The 20,766-nt window shown below is 45.0% G+C and overlaps 1 protein-coding gene across 8 annotated transcripts in view; it reads left to right on the top strand.

Moving 5' to 3' along the window:
- The first annotated feature begins 1,665 nt into the window (after nt 1-1,665).
- TJP1 (tight junction protein 1) overlaps nt 1,666-20,766 on the top strand; it is a 263,264-nt gene continuing 244,163 nt past the window's right edge. For all 8 annotated transcript variants that reach the window (XM_042235170.2, XM_060401399.1, XM_042235169.2 and 5 more), the window contains exons 1-2: nt 1,666-1,945; nt 13,596-13,728. In XM_042235170.2, the coding sequence (XP_042091104.1) occupies nt 1,776-1,945; nt 13,596-13,728 (303 nt within the window). In that variant the 5' untranslated portion in view covers nt 1,666-1,775. The remainder of the gene's footprint in view (nt 1,946-13,595; nt 13,729-20,766) is intronic.

The raw sequence follows: 20,766 nt of genomic DNA, 5'->3' as shown, positions 1-20,766 counted from the left end.
TCACAGGGTAAAGAATCTGCCTGCAATGCAGGAGACCTGGGTTCAATCCCTGGGTTGGGAAGATCCCCTGGAGGAGGGCATGGCAACCTACTCCAGTATTCTTGCCTGGGAAATCCCATGAACAGAGGAGACTGGCAGACTACAGTCCATGCGGTGGCAAATAGTCAAACAGATTAAGCAAATAAGCACAGTGTGTATATAACAGTCCTAGTCTCCTAACTCAACCCACCCTCCTCCCCTTGGTATCCATACATTTTTCTCTACCTCTGCATCTCTCTTCCTGCCCTGCATGTAGGTTCACCTGTACCATTTTCCTAGATTCCACATGTGCCTTAATACATGATATTTTTCTCTTTCTTGCATACTTCACTCTGAATGACACTCTCTAGGTTCATCCAGGTACAAATTTTGAGCATTTTTAAGCTCAGACACCGTCAGCAAAGTGTGTCATTGTGTTGCCTCCTTTTCTCCTAGTGATAAACCCACACAGCCTTGTTAAAAGAACACCCAACCTCCACCCACCATCTGCCCCTACCCGCCCCACAAGCAAAAAACAAAAATAAGTACCTGAAAGATAGAATTGGGCGACAAAGATGGAAGTGCAGCAAACAAACAAAAAAATGATAAAGGCGGTAATGACATGAAATATGCACGGAATGTAACTGGAGTTATTAAAAAAAAAGGCAACTGTGGGAATGCTGACCTCGACACCTTTCCAAAGATGCCAGATTTGCCCCCAGGGGAATGCACGAATGAAAAGTTGAGGAAAGAGGCTTGGATAAAAGGACTGTAGGTCCCAGAGAACAGACGAAGCATTCAAGGCACTGTGACGGGGAACGCCCAGAGGATAACGTGTTGAAAGTGATACAAACAGGACGTTCTGCCAAGACACGGAAAAGATGCTTTCTGTGCACAAAGCGACACGTCCACGAGAAGACAAGACCCGTTCAAGCCACTCCTGTTAAGCTTTTCCTGCACAGAAAGAAAACAGTTCAAGTCTTCGTGTGTGTGATGGTTTACAGTATAAACAGTGACTAGCTTTGCTATTTTTCTCATTTCCCTACACATGCCTAACCATCAGTGAAGAGTTAAGAATGTCTCGTGGAATAGCGCTAGTTTTCCTCACATACGATGACTTCAGGGTCCTGTCCATCGCCGGCGAGGCCGGCTTGTGTGCACACGCACCACCCATACGTACAGCATACAGACAGGCGTGCAGTTTACCCAGCGAACGTCCACACACTGCAAGGTGGAGCCCAAGTCACGGCGACAGCTACTGGGGGAGATTATAAATGCAGAATAGTCCTTCTCCTCTCTGGATGGTTTTGATTGGGCTTCTGCGGGAGGTGGTGAGGAGTGAGCTCCCGCCAAGAGCTGAGGGGGACGAGGCCGCAGAAAGGGGGCGGTGCGGTGCAGGGAAGGAGCGGGGCACTGCGGGGAGGGGGCGAGGCCGCGGGGGCAGTGCGGGGAGAGAGCAAGGGGTGGGGCGGTGCGGGAAGCTGGGGGCGGTGCGGGGGCTGGGTTCGCCCGCCGCTCGGTACCACAGCCCTGCCAGCTGGCCGCCCGGAGGCGCGCGGGCGCCGCGGGCCGGTGCGCGGCGCGGAGGTGGTGGGGCGCGGGCCACGCACGGCGGCGGCGGCGGGAGCGGCGGGCACGCACGCACGCGGGCGCGGGGCGGCACGCACGGCTGGACGCACGGCGGCGGCGGCGGCGGCGGCGGCAGGGGGCGCGGGCGGCGGGCGCGGCGGCGGCGGCGGATGGCCCAGGTCTGACTTATGCGGCGCCTGGAGGGGCTGTGCCTGCGGCGGCGGCGGCGGCGGGGCCCTGGCCGCGAGCGGAGCGGGGACAAGATGAAGTACCAGAAGTACCTGACGGTGCTGCAGATGGCCATCGGCGTCACGCCGTCCAACCGCGGCAGCCTGCTGCCGCTCAAGAGGAGGCTGTGGTGAGGGCGGGGGCCGGCGCGCGCGGGCGGGGGGCGCGCTCGTCCGCTCGGGGACCCCCGGCGTGCGCGACCGGGCGGGGCCCGGACCGCGGCAGACAGAGGGGCTGCGCCGGCGGGTCTGGCTGGAAAGTCCAGCAGCTCTCGCGCTGCGTTTTCTGCGGCACCTCCTATCCATCGACTGCAGGTCGGGGTCATCATCGGTGGAGGGGGGCGGTGCTCCCACCTGAAAGCCGCTAGAGAAAGGTGTCCGGGATCACCCGGAGCCGTGCACACACGGGATCATCCGTTGGATTGTATCCCGTTTTGTTAGCATGTAAACATGTCACAAGAATCCCGGTGGTCACCCTGGTGTTCCATCCACTTGAGAATTGGATGCCTGGTTCTGTCACAAGGGAAACGGTTCAGTAAAAAGGATGATGATGGAGAAAAAAGGTGTGATGATCATGGGATTCGGTGGTCATTTCAGTTAAAAAATGCGTGCTCAATACAGTCCCATAGTTTGATTCAGTTCAATTGAACATAGTCCAGTTTAATTTGAAGGTGATAGAGAAAGGAAAAGAGGCTGCTTTTAGGCAGTGTAGAAAACTAATATCAGCTTTGTGAAACAAAATGGAATAACCATTCAAAGAACATAAAGATTGAGCGGTCAGGAAAAAAAGAAGAGCTTAGAAAAACAGTCCCAATAGTGGAGAATTTTGAAGGTAAGACCAAAATATATGAGCAGCGAAGTTCACATTTCCGCTGTGCCGCTTACTGTGTGTAGACAAGTTACTGGAGAGTCTGTTTTTTCTGTAAAATGGAAATGATACTCTACCTCGTGGGGTCGTGGGGGAATGAACTGCCATGGTCAGTGCATAGTGCCACTCTCCCCAGCTGCATAGTAGGTGCTCAGTGAATATTACTGTCTTTCTTCCCGTGAAACCCCCTCCCCCGCCCCCAGTTGTTCGGAAAAAGAGAAGTTTATTTTTGCAAAAGGTATTTTAATTTGAAGAACAGCAAGTGACAACACCTGGAAGACTAGGCTGGTAAAAATCGGCAGTCACTGAATTAAGAAATGTCCATGGAAGAAGATTTTAGCATATGTATCAACAGTATGTCATTATTCTGAAGTAACAAGCAGTAACGTTTGAAGATGACTTTCCAGATGGATGGGTTACAGAAAGAGAGAAAACAAAGCCAAAGTTGGCACCGACAGTCTTACCCTCAACTCAGCTTTCCTCCTGAGTGCTTACCAGTATGGAACATGCTGCATATTTTATCCCTCTTCCCACCACCCCCCCCCATGTAAGTAGCATGGGGCCAGGGCATTTGTCTGTTTAGTTGATTACTAAATTCCCTACAGCTAGTTTCCAGTACAAATAGATTCTCAGAAGATGTGTGTTTGTTGAATTGGTGAATTCTTCATAATGCGTAACTGGGAAAGAAAGTTGAGGGAATTTTTTTTACAGCTGTTCTGAGTGGCTTGCAGGACCTTAGTTCGCTGACCAGGGACTGAACCCAGGCCCTCAGCAGTGAAAGCACAGAGTCTACTCACTGGACCTTCTGGAAAGTCCCAAGGAAATTTTCTTGATGTTACATTTAAAAACCAAGATGTGGATACAGTGTTTGAGGAGCTGTTCCACATGAATATTAGCAGTGAGTGGTCACAAGGTCAAGAAACTAGGTTTATTCCTTTTCATCACTGGAGTACTGCTTCTGAAACTGCTGTCCCAAGTATACAGTTTGTGAAGAAAGAACAAAGAAAATGAAATCCAGGTAATGTTTGTACTCTAGAGATTCATGTTTGAGGCAGGCAGTGACCTGGGACCAACATTAAAAACCGTCTTATGAAGAGACAGCCTGAAAAAATCAAGGAGATTTTGTTGAGCTTTCCCCAGTCTTAAATGAGCATTTGAGAATTTCTATCTAATGTTAAGAGGATTTGCGAATGTTCATCTAGTTTCTCCAGTGGCAAAGTGAAGAGCACGCTCTATGAAACTCTGGAGTGGGTGGTACTTTTGAACACAGATGCGTAATCTTTTATTAAGTTGGAGAATATTGTGCCGTCTGGTTCCTCTGTCTCATGTCTTATGGAATTCATTTTCTAGGTAACATTTTATTTTCTAGATGATATTTTGTTTTGCTTGTTTTGCCAATGTCCTCACAACTGCATATGGAGAATTGGAGATGAAAGGCAAAAGCACTGTTATTTGTCTGGATGTGTGAATGGGTTCTGACCTCAGAGTGGTGAGTGGGAAACTAGTATTAGACATCGACAGTGCATTCAGACCTTGGGATGCACCAGTTTGTGTCTGTTTATGAAATGTGAGGTCATAGCATGGTCGTTGATCATGGCTTGTGTGAAGCTTTATGGGAGGACGTTTAGAAAGATATGTATGCTCCCTGCATTCCTCTGTCTTAACTCTTACAGTCTGTGTGGGAAGACTGCTAGCTCACAAAGCTTATGCCTGTCCAAGTAAAGCTTAGGCTTGAGGGGGCCAATGCTTTGGTCCCACTCTGCTCTCTGGTCTGGCCATTTGAGCACATCTGCTTTCCTCTCTGCAGTGTCCTTCTGTCCTTCTGATTGGCTCTGCACGTCCTTAAAGGAGTACACACTTGCAGACACTTTTACATGGAACCTGAAGGGGACACACTCCACTGCGTCAGTGGAGCCTGCAGGAGCCTACTTCTTGAGGGTCTTTCTCCAAGAAGTTTAGTACATGGAAGTGTTTGCAGTGTTTGGTTCTGAATCATTACTGTTCACAAAGCTGGAACTCAGGCTTGTTACCTGAAGGAGACACGGGTTCGTGTGGCTGCTGCCTGCCCCAGGGCCTCCAGTGAATGGTCAGTGATGGACAGAAGCCACAGAGCACAGTGCTTCCTAGAGACTGTAGCAAATCGCCAAAAGCAACGGAAGTTTATTTTCTCCCAGTTCTGGGCCCAGAGTCTGAAGTCGGTGTTGGCGGGGCTGCGCTCCCCGAATACCCTGGGGAGAAGCCTTCCTGTCACCCCTTGTGTCTGTGGCTCCAGGGCTCGTCTGTGGGACACACCTCTTCAGTCTGTCTCTGCCCCTTCACGTGGTCTTCCCTGTGTGTCTTGTCTTCTCTTCTGTCTCTTATGAGAACACCTGTCGTCAGAGTTAGGTAGTCAGTGACCTCTGCAAAGACCCTTTCTCTAGCCAGGGTCACATTCATGCGGTTAGAGGGTGTGGGGCAGGGAGGGGCAAGGCTTAGTCCAGCACAGGAACCACACCTGCTCAGCAGGTGTGAGGCCCAGAGAGTTGTTACTCCTGTCTGTTTTAGATGAAATGTGAAAAGTATTTTCATAATAAGTTTATTGTTGTCAGGGTTTTGTTTTTTGCATTGAGCGCTTTCAGGAGCGTTTACATGGATCTTAGGGGAAAAGAGTGTCATATCATTTTCTTATATTTCTAAGTCTGTTTCTCCCTGTTGAGACTGTATTTATTGTAGGTCATATAGTATCCATTCAACCACTGAAGTTGTCATCTCATAATCAGATTTTGAAAGTAAGAAGAGCTGCCGTTCACTGAGCTTGCTCCCTGCTGGGCCCTCCATCTCCCTGGAGGTGGGGGCTGTGTCTCCCCCAGCTTTACAAATGAGAGCGTTGGCCTGTCCAGAGTCATACCTCAGCTTTATGCCAGTTCTTAGGATTTAAAATCACGTTTGAGCAAGGATATGCAGGTCTGGAAAGAGAGATGGACTGAAGACAGGAACCAAAGGGCAGGAACATGTCTTACATGATATTGTTTCTCCCAGGTGGCCCATGGCCCCTTCATGGCTCACAGAGGTCCCTGATGGGATAGGACCATATCCAGGTCCTCCCTTGGTTTCTTTCCTTTAAAAAAAAATTATTTATTTGGCTGCAGTGGGTCTTAGTTGCAACATATGAACTCTTAGTTGTGCCTTTAATTCCCCAGTCAGGGATGGAACCCATGCCCCTCCATTGGGAGTGTGGAGTCGTAGCCGCTGGACTACCAAGGATGTCTCCTTGGTTTCTTTAATGAGCAAATTATAGGCAGTGACACACATTATTGTTTATAAGTACAACTAAGGGCCATTTAATACAAACTTTTTCAGTGATCTGAGAAACCTGATGCTGGGAAAGATTGAGGGCAGGAGGAGAAGGGGGCAACAGAGGATGAGATGGTTAGATAACATCAGTGACTCAATGGGCATGAGTTTGAGCAAACCCCAGGAGATAGGAGGAGGAGTGATCCTCCATGAAGGATGGAGGATCCTGACATGCTGCAATCTGGGGTCCCAAAGAGTTGGACATGCCTTAGCAACTGAATGACAACAGCAATTCAGTGAGTGAGTAAGGTTTCTGAAGTCTGATGCTCGTAAACAAAAACTAGCATTTTACTAGCATTTAGTGAAGAACCCTTCCACAGTACCCAGTGTCCTTCTGAAGTCAGCTGCCTGCTGTGCTTGGCAGTGCCTCAAGGCTCCTGTTCTCACACCCACATTCGGGGAAGGGTGCCTTGTTAACTCATCCATGTTAGGTTGACTTGGTTGAAGCCATCAGTTGCTGACATTTTAGAATTAGTATATTGTAGAAGCATTGTTTTATCCTGATGGAACTGCTTTGTTTTTACTATCTCGATTGTTTTTGCCCAATTCTGTGTTACTATTGAGTACTTTTCCACTGGAAGTTAGCAGTGGGAGCGGCAGATGAGGTTGGGAATTATTTGTCTTAAGTGAACTGCAATCAGTAGTGGTCGTGAGCCAAATCTCCTGTGTTATAACAAAATGAGAGGGTGGACCCCGAGTTTCTGCCTTTTAAGCCTATCAGCCAAATGAAAACATGACCCCGTTAGAGAAGTTATGAAGGGAATGGAGAGAGGCAGACATTTTCCCCCCAATTGCCCTCTAGGGATGATTCAGTAGAATTAAGAATTAGGAAAAGAAAAACTTCCTTTTAGACCAAGTGTTGATTTTTCCAGAGTTGAAGGGAAAGCACTCCAGAGTTGAAGGGTGCTTACAGCTCAGTTCTTGACTTTACTTCCCTGTCATCAGAGTCCATGCTCCTGATATTCAGGGACTCATCTCCAGAGTCTGAGGCATTCAGGTCAGGCTGGGTGAGAGGGGTGCCTTAGGCGACAGAGGTGCTGTCTTCTCCACATTAGGAGCACCGTGGACAGGGCTTCCCTCCTGAGCTTTGGGTGCACCTCAGTGTTCTTGTGTGTGTTTGAGTGTCCAACATAGAACTATCAGACACACATATTTCCACAAATATTGTTGTTTGTTGTTCAGTTGCTAAGTCATGTCCAACTCTTTGCAACCCTATGGACTGCAGACTTCAGGCTTCCCTGTCCTTTAGTAACTCCCAGAGTTTGCTCAAACGCACATCCTTTGAGTTGGTGATGCCATCTGGCCATCTCGTCCTCTGTTGTGCCCTTCTCCTCCTGCTCTCAATCTTTCCCAGCATCAGGGTCTTTTCCAATGAATCAGCTCTTCTCATCAGGTGGCCGAAGTATTGGAGCTTCAGCGTCATCATCAGTCCTCCCAATGAGTATTCAGGGTTTATTTCCTCTAGGATTGACTGGTTTGATCTCCTTGCTGTCCAAGGGATTCTCAAGAGTCTTTTCCAGCACCACAGTTCAAAAGCATCATCTTTGGTGCTCAGCCTTTTTTATGGTCCAACTCTCACATCCATATGTGACTATATCTGGAATTAATTCTCAGAAAAAAACATTAAAATGAAAGAGAAGCAACATCTTAAATTATCTTATATCATCTCAAGGCTCCTCCTACTTAAATAAGAGTATAAATATTCTACATATTTATCTGGACCTGTTTATCCCTTTTCTTCATCCCCCACTAGAGAAAGTGGGGCCGTGACCGAACAATGTGCTTGTTAGTGGTTGGTCTCTTAGCTTTGCAAAGATCTGGTCTGAGCTGTGAAGTCACTGAGATTTCTCCCCAGGAGCTGGTTCAGTCCTGGGATAAGACCTTCTCCTCCTGCTGAATGTGTGGGTAGGTGGGTTCTGCCCGACCCAATATTCCCCTCGTGGATGCCAGCTCAGCCCTCCTGGTTATTGAAGATTTTTATTGTGATCCTGATACATTTTTTGGCTCTTAGTCATTTTTAAAATTTGGTGGACACAAATTCTTACTGAAGACTTTAGGTTTTAGGCTTTTAGTTTGGAAAAAAGGAAATTGGTGATGCATCTCTAAGTCAGATGAAGAAAGGCTTTTGAAAATATTTTTCTGTCAAAAAAGTTTGTATTCCATTTGTATTAATTTCTAATATTATCATACCACCTAACCAGGGCTATCAACATGAAGTGAGAGAGAGGAAATAAAGAGAATTCAAGACTTGTATATATATTTCTTTTAATTGGAATATAGTTGCTTTATGATTTTGTGTTGGTTTCTGCTGTGCAACACAGTGGCTCAGCTCTACCCGCTGCGTCTTGGACCTCCCACCCCACCCCCCTCGCACTCCTCTCGGTCATCACAGAACACGAGCTGCGCTCTTACTGCGCAGCACTCTCCCACTGGCTACTGCTTTACATATGGTAGATGTCACTGCTGCTCTCTTAAGTTGTCCCACCTCCCTTTCCCCTGCTGTGTCTACAAGTTCATTCCTTATGTCTGCGTCTCTGTTCTTGCCCTGCAGATAGATTTGTCAATACCCTTATTCCAGATTCCATGCATATGCATTAATATATGATACTTGTTTTTCTCTTTCTGACTTCACTTGGTATGACAAATTCTAGGTTCATCCACATGACTACAAATGACTCAGTTCCATTCCTTTTCATGGGTGAGCTATATTCCATTGTATACAGGTACCACATCTTCTTTATCCATTCCTCTGTTGGTGGACATTCAGGTTGCCTCTGTGTCCTGGCTGTTGTAAACAGTGCTGCAGTGGACATTGGGGTACATGTGCCTTTTTGAATTATGATTTTCTCAGGGTATATGTCTAGGAGAGCTATTGCTGAATCATATAGTAGCTCTATTTTTAGTTTTCTAAGAAACCTCCACGCTGTTCTCCATAGCAGCTGTACCAATTTACTTTTTCATCAGCGGTGCAAGAGGGTTCCCTTTCTCCACACCCTAAGACTTGTATTATGCCATTCGGTTTCTCTTTACCATATGCCCTCTTCTGGAGCACAGTTCTTCACTGTGTTCATGGAAGCTCTTCCCTGCAGAAAGGAGAATAAAACTGTTCAAGGTGCTGCTCTTTGTATTGAGAATTGTGAAAAGGACATCAGCAAGATTTTACTCTAGGAGGTGACTTGAAAGGTGTCCTTGCTGGAACCCAATGAAATAACAAAAATATAAATGAAAAAAGCTGCAGCATTAATAATAACAGTCTGCGTAAACAATGAAGAATACCATCAGTGGACCAGCATTTTTGAGGGATCTCTGAGAAGTAGAGAAGTAGCTGAAGCTCCAATAGTTTAGCCACCTGATGGGAAAAGCTGACTCATTGGAAAAGACCCTGAGGCTGGGAAAGATTGAGGGCAGAAGGGGGCGAGAGAGGATGAGATGGTTGGGTAACATCACCGACTCAATGGATATGAATTTGAGCAAACTCTGGGAGATAGTGAAGGACAGAGGAGGAGCATAGTGTGCTGCAGTCCTGGGGGTTGCAAAGAGTTAGACATGACTTAGCAACTGAACAACAACAACAACTGAGGAGTAGTTAGTAGGCAGGAGTAGTTCTGTAGAGAGAACAGCCTCGCTGAAACCATTGTCCAGAAAATGTGCAGAAGATTGCTGCGAAGTTAAGGGTGGACGGCTTAAGGCAGCTTCAAGGACTGGAAGGAGCTGAGGGCGTGGGAATTCATCAGATACGACCGCTCGTCCTCACTGAGATGTGATGCTAAGGGGACAGCCATGGTGCTTTCTCACTGTGGCGGTACTGTGGGCACTGAGGCTGGACCTGAGATGGTCACTGCGTGCCCTGACCCAGAAGAGATGCCGCCTCACACGCCTTCTGGCAGTGTGTCCTGTCTGCCAAAGCTGCTGCGGGCAGGCCTGGTGAGCGCTTCTGTGGGGATACAGTTCTCTGGTGGAGTTAGAGTTCTCCGGTGGAGATAGATGTAGACTGTACAGATTACACAGAAGTTGGGAAAAGCCAGTCTTTAGAGACTTACTAGGAGAAGGCAATGCACCCCACTCCAATACTCTTGCCTGGAAAATCCCATGGAAGGAGGAGCCTGGTGGGCTGCAGTCCATGGGGTCGCTAACAGTCGGACACGACTGAGTGACTTCCCTTTCACTTTTCACTTTCATGCATTGGAGAAGGAAATGGCAACCCACTCCAGTGTTCTTGCCTGGAGAATCCCAGGGACGGGGGAGCCTGGTGGGCTGCCGTCTATGGGGTCACACAGAGTCAGACACGACTGAAGTGACTTAGCAGCAGCAGCAGAGACTTACTTAGCATCATCAACAGGCAGAGAAACTGTATAGTCTCTGAAGGAAAAGAAAACATTGGATCTACATGTTTTTCAGAAAGATACAGGAGAGAATTCTGTTAATAAAAACATACTGGACTCTAGAAATGTAAAATTTACTCATTAAAGTGAAAGAATGGACAAATTGACAGAACTGAAAAGCAGATTAGAAATCTGGAGGAATAAGCTGAAGAGTCACAAAAGAGCTCCTAAAACTATTGCTTTTTGGTTTGGTAGCACTTCCCTGGTGACTCAGACGGTAAAGCGTCTGCCTACAATGTGGGAGACCCGGCTTCAATCCCTGGGATGGGAAGATCCCCCGGAGAAGGAAATGGCAACCCACTCCAGTACTCGTGCCTGGAGAATCCCATGGACGGAGGAGCCTGATAGGCTGTAGTCCATGGGGTCACCAAGAGTTGGACATGACTGAGCAACTTCACTTTCATAGTCGCTTAATGGGAGCTTCTTTTTTTCTTCTTTTTTGGAGCAAACATTTGAAACCTAAACTGAATGCCCATCACAGGGAAATTTTAAATAAATAATGGTACACATTTACTATGAAGTGAGGCTTCCCTCATAGCTAAGTGGTAAAGAATCTGCCTGCAACGCAGGAGACTCAGGTTTGGTCCCTGGATTGGCACTTTCCCCCGGATGAAGAAAAGGCAACCCACTCCAGTATTCTTACCTGGAGAATCCCCATGGACAGAGGAGCCTGGTGGGCTACAGTCCATGGGGTTGCAAGGAGTTGGACACAACTTAGTGGCTAAACAGCAATGAGAGTGCTGTGGTTAACCATTAAAAAGAATGAAATAGATCTGTATGGTTATTATGGGAAGAGTGTCATGATAGGTAATTAAGTGAAAAATATAAGATACAAGGCAATATAAACAGTTTGGTTCCTTAAAATTTTCAAAAGGAGATTAAAACATACATAGATAAATGTGATCATTTGAGAGGTTTTCCAGAAAACTGTTGGTAATGATTATCCTTAAGAAAAAGGATGGAGATTTGGCATGAGGGTGATAAGGGAGGACTTTTTTTTTTTCCTTTTTTTGATCTGTGCCTCTCCATGCCGGATACTGGATCTTAGTTCCCCAACCAGGGATTGAACTCGCACCCCCGCAGTAGAAACTTGGAGTCCTAACTGCTGGACCTCCAGGGAAGCACCAGGCTTTTATTTGTCATTTTTGTGTCTTTCTGTACTGTTTAAATATTCTAACTGTGTGGATGGAGTACTTTTAAACTGTTCAGTTCAGTCGCTCAGTCATGTCCCACTCTTTGCGACTCCATGAACTGCAGCATGCCAGGCCTCCCTGTCCATCACCATCTCCCGGAGTCCACCCAAACCCAGGTCCATTGTGTCGGTGATGCCATGCAACCATCTCATCCTCTGTCGTCCCCTTCTCTTCCTGCCTTCAATCTTTCCCACCATCAGGGTCTTTTCAAATGAGTCAGCTCTTTGCATCAGGTGGCCAAAGTATTGGAGTTTCAGCTTCAACATCAGTCCTTCCGATGAACACCCAGGACTGATCTCCTTCAGGATGGACTGATTGGATCTCCTTGCAGTCCAAGGGACTCTCAAGAGTCTTCTCCAACACCACAGTTCAAAAGCATCAATTCTTCGGCGCTCAGCTTTCTTTATATTCCAACTCTCACATCCATACATGACCACTGGAAAAACCAAAGCCTTGACCTTTGTTGACAAAGTAATGTCTCTGCTTTTTAATATGCTGTCTAGGTTAGTCATAACTTTCCTTCCAAAGAGTAAGCGTCTTTTAATTTCATGGCTGCAGTCACCATCTTGAGTGATTCTGGAGCCCAGAAAAATAAAGTCAGCCATTGTTTCCACTGTTTCCCCATCTATTTGCCATCAAGTGATGGGACCAGATGCCATGATCTTCACTTTCTGAATGTTAAGCTTTAAGCCAACTTTTTCACCCTCCTCTTTCACTTTCATCAAGAGGCTCTTTAGTTCTTCTTCACTTTCTGCCGTAAGGGTGGTGTCATCTGCATATCTGAGGTTATTGATACTTCTCCCAACAATCTTGATTCCAGCTTGTGCTTCCTCCAGCCCACTGTAGGTGTACCTAAACAAGTCTCTTTTATGCTATTTACTCCTATTTTATTTTTATTAAGTTCAATTTGTTTTGCTAGTAGTCATCCTTGTGTCCTTTTCAAGCAGTATCAGACATAGCTTATCCTTTTCAGAAAACATTTTATTTTTTTAAGGTTTTTTTTTTCAATGTGGACCATTTGTAGTCTTTATTGAATTTGTTACAATATTGCTTATGTTTCGTGTTTTGATTTTTGGGCCGAGAGGCATATGGAATCTTAGTTCCACAACCAGGTATTGAACTCGGCCTTTCCAGTGGAAGCACGGAGTCATAAAGGCTGGGCCCCCAGAGAAGTCCCAGAAAACAACATTTTAAATATCAAAAGTTAAATATGGTGATAAATTCATGAACATGAAATGTATTACAAATAGAAGCTCTGAGCATAAAATAAGAATGCTGTTCTTCCCAGACTACACTTACAAATCAGTCTCATTACTTTATAATCTTTATTATCACTAAGACCATAATCCACTGAGCAGTTTCCTCCCAGATTCCCAAGGCATCTTGTTTAGGACTGCCACCAGCAGTGGCACAGACATGGGAGAACACATGGCAGTCTGGAGTGTGTGTTTGTATGTGTGAACACATAGCCCAGTGTGTGTTCTGTAGATGGTTTGGTTCATGTGCCGTTTCTTATCTGTATTTTCTTAGTTCATAGTAATACTGAATTAAGTGTCAGCTGTCATGGTTAGATTTTTAAAGGCGATTTTCATGCTTAACAAAGCCTCCTGAACAGTGTCTGTGTTGGTGCACATGATGGCTGGTGCACTGGTGTGCCAGGCGCCCAGCTGAGCACTTGATGAATAATGACCCCAGGGAACAGCGCTTCTCGGTCACCTAGGAAACTTCAGTCCAGTCTTAACTGCTTCTCTGATGGTCACAGAACTGACCCTCAGTGGATCCTATATTGTAATATTTGAACTGTCACTAGAGATCTCTAAACTCACAAGCTGCTGAGAAATATCTAGAAAGGTGCCTGATAGAAGGCAGCTCCACTGTGGTTCTTAGCTCTCTAGCTGGGAAAGGATGGCTTTTCCACAGCTGTTCTCGAGTAAATGTCTACCTCGTACTGAGAAATGTGCTCCTCTGCGAGCCTGTCGTCTCAAGTGCTTTCCTCTTCTTGCAGGGTAACGCCGTCCTCTGAAAACCCCAGTGGTGCTACTTCTAGTGTCAGCCAAGGAAAGCCTTCTTTAAGACGAATTAAAGGGAGACTGCACAGGAGCAAGAGCCTCGATAGCATCGATTTCTGTGAACTCACTGTGAGTGGATGGTTTAAGACTTTTCTTCCTTTTCAAAGCATATGAAAAAATTAAATTTTACAAAATTTCATTAAAAAGCAACAAGGCTTATTTTGTGTTAAGCATTTTTCAGTAAAAACTGGTTTACCCAGCAGGTTACCAACTGGTGTAACTTCCTTAACCAGTACCCATAGATACATTTATGATAAGTGGTTCATAATGATGATTCTGGTTCAGAGACCAAGATAAAGATGTGTTTCCTGAACTCTGCAATAAAAACTGAATTAAGGTCAGTGGATGAAGTGAATTTCTTGGAAAATCACAAATCCACATGTTAATGTAGGTACAGACCTAAGTATTTGATGAACCCCAAACACCCAACTTCCTGGTAGTTCTGGAAAATAGAGGTACCCTCATATTATTATGTTAGGACAGATCCTGGTTCAGTTAATGGTGGTGTTTTCTTTTCGTACTTGGTGGTTAACATTAGTGGTCTTTTTCCACCAGGCAAGGTAACAGGTTTTCACAAGGCATATGGTAAATTCGTGATGTCTTTAGAGAGCACCACCACGTTCAGGCCCCATTGTCCCTTCCTGTTAATTGTGTTGTCCTGGTCTAGAAGAGCTGCTTAATGCCGTAAAGGAAACACTAGGGTTTTCTCTGTGAGAAAACCAGCTGTGAGATTTTTTTCATATGTATGTGCTGTAGGATTCATTGGCAAATTAATGGATGTTTGGGATGCTTAGACTAGTTATGTTAATTTCTCCCCTTTTTGAGCTCTGAGAAATTCAGAATTATGAAAATACCACTGACCATTACTGTTTCCAAAGGCAGTTAGAAAGTATAGAAGTAAAGCCTGTCTTTTTTGAGGATACAATTGCAACATCTTTTAACTATAATTGATGAAAACAAAAGTTTTAGTAATAGTGGATGTTTTGGGGTTTTTTTCTTCATTTTCCAACATCTTCATTAGAATAATTTTACCCAACTATTTTACTTAAAAGTACACTTGACCATGTCAGACCTAAGAAGGTGAAATGTGACCTGTCAGAAGATGTTCGAACAATAACTGAAAAAGGTAAAAAGATGGTAAATTCTTGCTGAATAGACTTGCCAGAGTGACAGAGGAAAATAGAAGTCTGTCTAAAGTAAAGTGAACTGAGAAACAAATTTTAATTATTTGTTAATTCAAATTTGAGAATAATATACAAATGAGAGTTGAAATTCCATCACATTATTTTATATGGTGTTAAATGTTATCATTATTACTATTACTGAAACATAATCAGCTAACTGATTAATTTGGCATGTCATAAAGTATGCTTACTTGCTTAAACAATTTTTTGTGGTTGGGGAAGATGTTAAATTTTTCTGGAATGTGACAGGAGAAAAGCTTAACTTCATATAAGGTTAACTTCAGTTTCTCAGATAATAGATTATTTCATCTGTGAGGAAAAGTTGGTGAATAGAATTATCTTTTTATTGTCATGATCATGTTTATAAATTATTGATGATAGATTTCCTGTCTCATTCTGTGTCTGAATGAGCTGATTTGGCTGAAGTTAGTTTACAGTCCAAGCATGGGAAAAATAGCACTGGCCAGGTGCAGACTTAGTTTATTTCTTTGTGATGCTCTTTCTTGTTTGACATCTCAAAAGTGAAACGTTTTAGCATCTCTCTGGGGAAAGATTCTGACATTGAGGTTCAAGGAGAGCTACAGCTGAGTTCAGGAAAGTGGATTCTGGGGAGGAGCCGTGGGTACTGGTATGGGATGTACTTGGCCCCACACACTGTCCTGGCTCTGACTTTGGTGTTCTGCTTTCTGAAGAGTGCATTAAAAGGCCACGTTCTGACAATTCATCTACTTGTCAGTGATGGGAATGTATTAATGAAATGTAATTACCACAATCAGTTTGCATTTTTTGCAATTTGATTTTCTGTCTCAGGTTTTTGCAGTTACAGTTGGGGCAGCAATTTTGTATTTTGTTGTTAAACGTTTTTAGATTGTCAGAAATTTTTACAGTGAACATGTAACATTTTTAGCAAAATAATGAACTGATGATTTTCTGAACAATAAAATAATAGAACACTCTCCCAGCTTGGGTATTCCCACTGTCTACCACAAGCTGCAGTCAGATAATACTGTAGTATCCAGAAGATATAAGGACATGGAGTATTTTTGGCTTGGGGCTGAAAAAGGACTTTATACCCCCACTTTAAAATTTTATCTTTTTTGTTTTTAAAGGAGTGTTACACTTTTAAAAAACAGTTTGGAAAAGGATTTCATGAGAGGCAAAAGGTATTTAGATTTGATTCTCTAATGCAGTTGGCTCTATCATATAATTGTGGAGAACCAGATTTTAAAACCTTTGCCGCAAAGTCTAATGGACAGATGCTCCTTGGGGAAGGGTCCACAGTGACTTCCAATGGGACAGGAGAATACACCCTCACTCTCGTCACTCCAGCCATTGCAGGACTCTCTTTAGAGATGTTCTTCTAGTTCAAGTAGACTGGAAAATTTGTCATACTGTATGCTAATTTTTAAATTGTAAAAATTCTTATTAACTCTGTGGCTTCCTTTGTCTGCCACAGTAAACAGAGAGCCTTAAAATCGAAAGACTAAAACTTAGTTCATGGTCTGAGTTCATGGTCATGAACTAAAACTTCGTTCATGTGGATATATATCAAATTTGTGTGACCAGCAGAGGAGCATGCAGTATTTTTATACTTTGCTTTTAACTTTGCCTGAGAAAAAACGCAATCTTTAGTGATTTTGGGAGAACTTGGCAAGTGGAGCAGCAGGTCCGCTTGCCCTGGTGTCAGGGTCCTGATTTCTGGCTGAGAGGCCTCAAGTTCCAACTGAGACCATTGGCTTTGGTTCTGGCGTCAGAGCAATGCCGTTTCACCCCTGGGGAGAGGTGATTGTTTCCGCTTTCTCTGTGGGGATTTAATGAGATGGTCTTTCCAGTTCATTTGGTAAACCCTGCGGCATCATTGATTGACATCCCAATTTCCTGAGGGGACTGGAATCCATCCAGTCTGCCGAGGTCCTCAGACAGCTCCCAGGGATGTTGGTACAGTTTTCTCAGGCGAGGCCTGGAAGGGATGAATCTGTTATGAAGGTGTGTTACACCTAGAAAACCTGAGCCATTCTGCAACACTTTCATATGCAAAATGCTATATAAACGACGTGACAAGTTCCTTTTCTCCCTTGGGGTGATGGAGTGATGTATTGATAATTGATACGAAGAAGAGAAGTCTTGAGATCTAGCTAATGGTGTTTCTGTTCTTAGCTCTTCCATGTCACTGTAGTGTCCTTGACATCAACTTTAGAGCCATCGAGTTGCCTTTTCACTTCTGTCCCTTCCTCCCTCTCAGATCCTGAAGTGTATTGTCAAAGAATCTTAAGTAATACTTTAAAAATTCAACAGACTGCTTGGAATTTGATGGCTTTTCTTAATTATTCCTCCCCCCTAAAACAGGAGCCAGCTGGGTGGGACTCCTTCCATTTGGGAAGCTGTTCTAAACATGAACTTAAGGAATTTATTTCCTGCTTTGTGGGTGTAAACCTTGATTGTTCATTTCTCTTTCTTCCGACAGGGAAGTACTACAAAAACTCTGCACAATAAATGGAAACAGTGAACTAATTAAAAACTTATGTCTCTGTTCACTTAGCCTTGAGTGAAGGGTTCAGTCATCACTGAGAACCCTTAGGCAAAATGATACATGTTTCAAACTCTTCCAGGGAGTATTTGTCCTGAAGCAGGAAAATATGTGAAGATATTGCTTGGAGTGTTACATTTTGGGGCCAGTAAGTCACATTTCACTGCTGCATGAATAGTAGTTCTCTGGTCTTGTAATGATCAGCAGTTTTCACATTTGAAAAGAAACATTTTCTCCTGATAAAGGGGCATCTGTGTAGGCTCTTGGAGGATCTATGTACCCCTGTGGGAATTTCAGTGACAAAATTGTCTCCTTCTTCCCTTCCCCACGACCTTCTCCTGTGAGATGTGTAGCATGCTGAGGCCTGATTTAAAACTAAATGTCCCTTTGACCTTGACCGTATGTCAGGTTTGCTTTACTGGTGCCTGACAGATGAGTGACAAGCTGGCAGTTAAGGTGCAGAGTCTGTGGAGGGAGAAGATGGGGGGACACTGAACACCAGCTAACCCTGCTTCCTGGTTTGGTGGGAGGAGTCTGCTGCTCCCTGTTCCCTGCTGACCCCCACACCTGCCTCATCCAAGGAGAGTTTAGAAGAAGCAGCAGGGAGCCTCGCGGGTCCTCTCCGCTCCTCTCACCCTGCGCTCTAATGACATTGCTTCTTCCTGTTCTCTTTAGGTATCTCTGAGTAGTTGGGAATGGTGACCCCAGGCCACCTGCACATCTCCTCACTGCATCCTCGCCTCTACTCCCCATTGATGATGTGCTTCAGCTTCTCAAAGGCAGGGAGCATGTCTTTTTGTATTCCCCAGATGCTGAGCATGACAGGTCTGTGCTCATTCAGTGTTTGTTGGTTGATTGTGTTGGTTAACTCTTTGCTTCAATAGCTATGGTAGCTGAGTAGAGGAAAGCTGAGAGACCACTAAATGTTAAAGTGGTGAGGCTGAGGAGCAAAAGGACATGGAAAATAATGTCACTCATTTGACATACAGGAAAAGGAAGCAACTTCATATATTGGCTCCTGTTACGGGGAATATGCCTGAGCTTGAAGCAATAAGGGGAACATTTGTTTTGAATAACCAACGTAGATGTGGCGGTGCCGATAGAGGTAGAGGAGGTAAGTGTTGGAGGTGGAGGTGGTGGTGAGGGTCATGGTGATTAAGGTGGTGGAGTAGTACTGGTGATAATGGAGGTGGTGGTGGCGGCGGCAGAGGTGATGGTAATGGTGGTGATGGTCACGGTGTGGTGGTGGAGATGGTGGTGATGGTGGTGATGTGGTGATGGAGGTGGTGATGGTGATGATTGTGGTGGTGGTGGTGCGATAGTTGTGGCAGTGGAATGGAGGTGTGATGGTGGTGGAGGTGATGGAGGTGATGGTGGTAATAATGGTGGTGGCAGTAATTGTGATGGAGGTGATGGTAGTGGTACACGTGGTGGTGGTGGTGGTGGTGATGGTGATGGTGGAAGAGACGATTATGGCAGCTTCTGTTCTCAAAATTGCCATGCCCTTCACATTTTGAGGCAGTGAAAATGTTGCTGATTGCATGTTAAACAGTGACTCAGAGTGGCCTGAACTTTCAGGATGTTTATCAGGTCACATTCCTAGAGGTGCAGAATCTAGTGGGGTGATCTTCAGGACTCACTGAATCCAGTGGACTTCATCAGTAGGATTGTCATATGATAAGTGTGGCACAGGCCTCACATCCACATGGATGAGGTCTGGAAGGAGGGGAGTCTCTTCTACAAGCATGGAAACCCTCCCCTGGAGCTCCCTTTACCCCTTCCCATTTCTCTCATCAGACCTTTTTTTGGACCAGGATTTGGCGAATGATATGTATTGATTTGCTTAGCTTGGGCTCTTTGACCAAAGAAGTGCAAAAAATAAATAAATAAATAAACAAACAACAGCTATATGTATGTAAGAGTTGGGTGATTGAATTACAGTCATTTATTAATGTTATTTATAATAGTAATAAAATCAGCTGCCAAGGATTTTTCTCAGTAGGCTTCTAGGGTAGGCAGTCATGGGCCCAGAAGCCCTCTGCTGTGATGAGACTCAGCTCTCTCCACCTGTGCAGGCCCCCTCAGTCTGTAGGCCTGGGTCCTCAGACCTGTCTCCTGTGGCCTCTGCGTGGCTGCTGCAGGACTGCCCTCAAATCTTGTGTTTCCATTGAGAAGCACGAGCCAGCCTAAAGGGGCAGGCTGTGTCCCCGGAAGCTTTGTCCAGTTATTTCAGAGGAGATCATGTTCGCTTAGGGATGTCCTCCTGTATCTCTTTGGCAGGAACTGTGTCATGTTGTCCTCCCCAGTTCTGAGGAAGGATGAGAAGGGGAAAGTGTTGGTAGCACAGGGCTACAGGGGATAAAGTAAGGTTCTGCTGGTGAGGAACAAGGAGGAAGTGGGTATTGTGTCAGTAACTGGCAAGGTCCGCTTACATACCCTTGCACGTCTGGAGCTCACCACTGTACAGACCAGACAGTTAATGCTTAATTAAAGCCAAATCTGAAGGGGTTAAGTTACAATGGATCTGGTGTTCTGTGAAAGGTGTGTGTGCCCCAGCATCAGTGTGATGGCCCAGGAGAAGCATAATCAAGACCTATACGGTTCGTGACATTGTGCAGGAGGTGGTGATCAAAACTATCCCTAAGAAAATTGCAAAAGGCAAACTGGCTGTCTGAGGAGGCCTTACAAGTAGCTGAGAAAAGAAGAGACACGAAAGGCAAAGGAGAACAGGAAAGATACACCCATCTGAATGCAGAATTCCAAAGAATAGCAAGGGAGATAAGAAAGCCTTCCTAAGTAAATCAGTGCAAAGAAATAGAGGAAAACAATAGAATGAGAAAGACTAGAGATGTCGTCAAGAAAATTAGATACCAAGGGAACATTTCATGCAAAGATGGGCACAATAAAGGACAGACAGTATGGACCTAACAAAAGACGAAGATACTAAGAAGAGGTGGCAAGAATACACAGAAAAACTGCACAAAAAAGATCTTTATGACCCAGATAACCGCTATGGTGTGATCACTCACCTAGAGCCTGACATCCTGGAGTGCAAAGTCAATTGGGGCTTAGGAAGCATCATTATGGACAAAGGTAGTGGAGGTGATGAAATTCCAGCTGAGCTATTTCAAATCCTAAAAGATGATGCTGTGAAAGTGCTGCACTCAAAATGCCAGCAAATTTGGAAAACTCAGCAGTGGCCACAGGACTGGAAAAGGTCAGTTTTCATTCCAGTCCCAAAGAACGGCAATGCCAAAGAATGTTCAACCTACCACACAGTTGCACTTATTTCACATGCTAGCAAAGTAATGCTCAAAATTTACCAAGCTAAGCTTCAACAGTACGTGAACCAAGAACTTCCAGATGTTCAAGATGGATTTAGAAAAGGCAGAGGAA

The sequence above is a fragment of the Ovis aries genome, chromosome 18 (genome assembly GCF_016772045.2).
Source record: "Ovis aries strain OAR_USU_Benz2616 breed Rambouillet chromosome 18, ARS-UI_Ramb_v3.0, whole genome shotgun sequence".
NCBI classification, from domain to species: Eukaryota; Metazoa; Chordata; class Mammalia; order Artiodactyla; family Bovidae; genus Ovis; species Ovis aries.
The sequence above is the reverse complement of the archived record's forward strand: the minus strand, read 5'-3'. Positions and strand labels throughout refer to the sequence as shown.